This window comes from Homalodisca vitripennis, unplaced genomic scaffold (assembly GCF_021130785.1).
Source record: "Homalodisca vitripennis isolate AUS2020 unplaced genomic scaffold, UT_GWSS_2.1 ScUCBcl_2433;HRSCAF=7191, whole genome shotgun sequence".
NCBI lineage: Eukaryota > Metazoa > Arthropoda > Insecta > Hemiptera > Cicadellidae > Homalodisca > Homalodisca vitripennis.
This window is the reverse complement of record NW_025778556.1, coordinates 40,269-42,983: the sequence shown is the minus strand read 5'-3', so window position 1 is coordinate 42,983 and position 2,715 is coordinate 40,269. Positions and strand designations below refer to the sequence as shown.

The following is a 2,715-nucleotide window of genomic DNA, read 5'->3' as shown; positions in this document are numbered from 1 at the left end:
GATGAAATAAAATGTCTGAGATTTATAAGGAGTAAATAAAAATAATACTGTTCTTTTTATTTTATTTTGTAGTGTGGAATATTAAAGCCATTTATTAACAAAAAGCTTTTGTAAAAAAAATGCTTGTGTTGGGTTTTATTATTGATGTAAGTAATTTACATTTGTCTGTTATCAAAGATTTTATACGAAGCAATCTAGATACACAACTCCCACATCTAAATACACAAACATGCTAATCATAACTGTACAAGTTTCTGGTATGTTATTAATTTATAACGTTGTGCTGCGCTATTGCTGGAATGGTAACAAGATTATGAATACTGAATTATATAGAACTACAGATAATATAACCAAAGTATGTCCTTCTTCTCCAGAATATAACTGTGTTATTATTGGAAATATTTTATCATATTCATTTTTTGATTTTTCAGTTGAGAAAACATATAACCTCCTCGTTCCATTCGTCGACCACAGTCGACATAAAACATTGTGTCGTAGGGAATTTTTCTCTACGAGTTAAAAATAGGTTGGCAGCTTTGCGAGTAGTTTCATTCTACTGCCTAGAGGTAGCAGCACTCCCTGGATACTCTTGACAGTTGTTTTGTTGAGTTTGGTCATCATCACATCATTTGGAAAATGTCCGACCGGCGATATGAGCGTTCAGAGCGACTACGTCCATGTAAGTGCTTGTTTTTTAATACTAAATGTTAAATTCTTAGAATAAATCTAGGCTACATGTATTGTTTAAGGTCTAAGGAAGACATTGATATAATGTTTTGATTAGTTTATGGATTTTGGTTGCCTTGGTAACGTTCGAAACTTTGTATGTCTACCAGAGTCGACATTTGGAACAGGGGCAATCAGCAACAAACTAAACAACCTATGTTTACTGTTCCTGCTTTCTCATTTCTAACAACAAAATAGATGTTATATTTGAGATAAATTAACATTGTATGTTATTTTTAAACTTATTATTTATTTTTTCATTTTTTTGTGCTATTTAAACACTAGAATTTTGATTTTTGCTGACAATAATTCTTTGGTTTTTTTTTTTTTTTAGATTCTAGTCGTTTTGAAGATTTTGTGGACAACGAATTAAATGGAGACGTTAGTGATCTAGAGATCAGTGATGATGAAGATGCTGATCCAGATTTTGAACCGGAAGAACCTATCCAGCAAGCGCAGGAGGAGACATCTGAAGACGACAGTGATTCGGAAGGTATGATTTTACTTTGGGCTTTACGTTAAAATAATATTAAAAAACAACCATATTTCTCAAACCAGGGTGACAAAACGTTTTTAGGTTACATATTTTATTGGTTGGTACTCTAAAATTTGAATAAATTTATTTAACCTGGGTTTTCCAAACTTTAGTAAATTCAATAATATTTGGATGTATTTACAAATAGGCTATGCAAAATTTATTATTGAATACTATGCTTAATATTTATGTTAGTAACAGACATTGATTTGTATTGTGTGTTGACAGGTGGTGTAACTCAGGTGGTGGCAAATCCTGCAATCGAACCTTCCACACGCATGGTTCAACCAAGAGGTTCCAGACGATCCAGTGTGACTTCAGTAAACCAGCTTGGCACTCACACTCAAGTAACTACTCCGGAGCAAAATGATGAAACCTTACCAAGTCAAACAAGAACTTTTTGGAAAAAACAGGTTAGTTTTGATCCACTACCTCCTGCTCCTGCTTACGAAGAAATAAATCAAAACGCACTCAATATACCTCCTCAAGATTACGTCAGCAAGTACATTCCTGACGATATTTTCAATGTGGTTACTAACCAAACAAATCGCACTTACATCGAAAACAAAGGTCGTCCATTAATTTCCGGTCCTGAACAAACCAAAAAGTTTTTTGGTGCAGCGATCAAAATGTCGATTATGGGTCTCCCACGAACTAGGATGTACTATGATGTTAAGACCAAGGTACCCTCGATAGCATCAATTTTACCACGGGACCTTTTTTTTTGCCATCAGAAACAATTTGAAGGTTGTTTTACAACAATGAAGTGCCTCAGGATGAAAAAAAAAGCTACAAAGTTTTGGAAAGTTAATCCTATAGTAAAAATCTGTCCGAACTGGGTGTCTTTTAAATAATAGAAGTCAAAACGTAGCAGTAGATGAACAAATGGTGCCTTTTTGGGGTCGATGTCCTGCAAGACAAGTGATAAAAATCCAAGCCAAATCCTTGTGGGATTAAAATTTTTGTTGCAGCTGCTCCAGATGGATTACCTCTAGATTTCTTTTTTTACAATGGCAAGGGTGACCCGATTGTAGAAGATCCATCCTGTTCCAGACTTAACATTGGTGGTAAGGCAGTCATGAAGCTGCTGAGAACTTTCCCGCAGGGGGTTTCAGTTTACATGGATAGGTACTTTACATCCGAGGAACTACAAACTAGACTTGGCTCCACTCAGAACGAGAGGCAACAGGAACCGGTACACTCCAAAAACAGAGAATCCCCCCTAATTCCAAATTGAAAGAGGATAAAATAATGAAGAGAGAGGGCAGAGGGTCTGTGGACCAGAGTGTAAGGTCAGATGGGCAGATAAGTGTGGTGAAATGGTTTGACAACAAAGCCAGTACTGCTCATATCAAGTAAAGAGGGCGCTGAACCCATTGAAACATGCAGAAGATGGTGTAGAAAAAGAAGAGTTTTCGTTGAGGTGAACAGACCTTTAGTTGTACGACAGTACA

The 2,715-nt window shown here is 35.8% G+C and overlaps 1 protein-coding gene across 1 annotated transcript; it reads left to right on the top strand.

The window, feature by feature from the left end:
- Positions 1 to 509: 509 nt before the first annotated feature.
- On the top strand, positions 510 to 2,498 carry LOC124372050. The gene is made up of 4 exons (XM_046830409.1): positions 510 to 679; positions 1,061 to 1,219; positions 1,490 to 2,008; positions 2,233 to 2,498. Exons 1-4 carry the CDS (start codon positions 637 to 639, stop codon positions 2,496 to 2,498), a joined length of 987 nt encoding a protein of 328 aa, XP_046686365.1. The 5' UTR covers positions 510 to 636.
- The last annotated feature ends 217 nt before the right edge of the window (positions 2,499 to 2,715 follow it).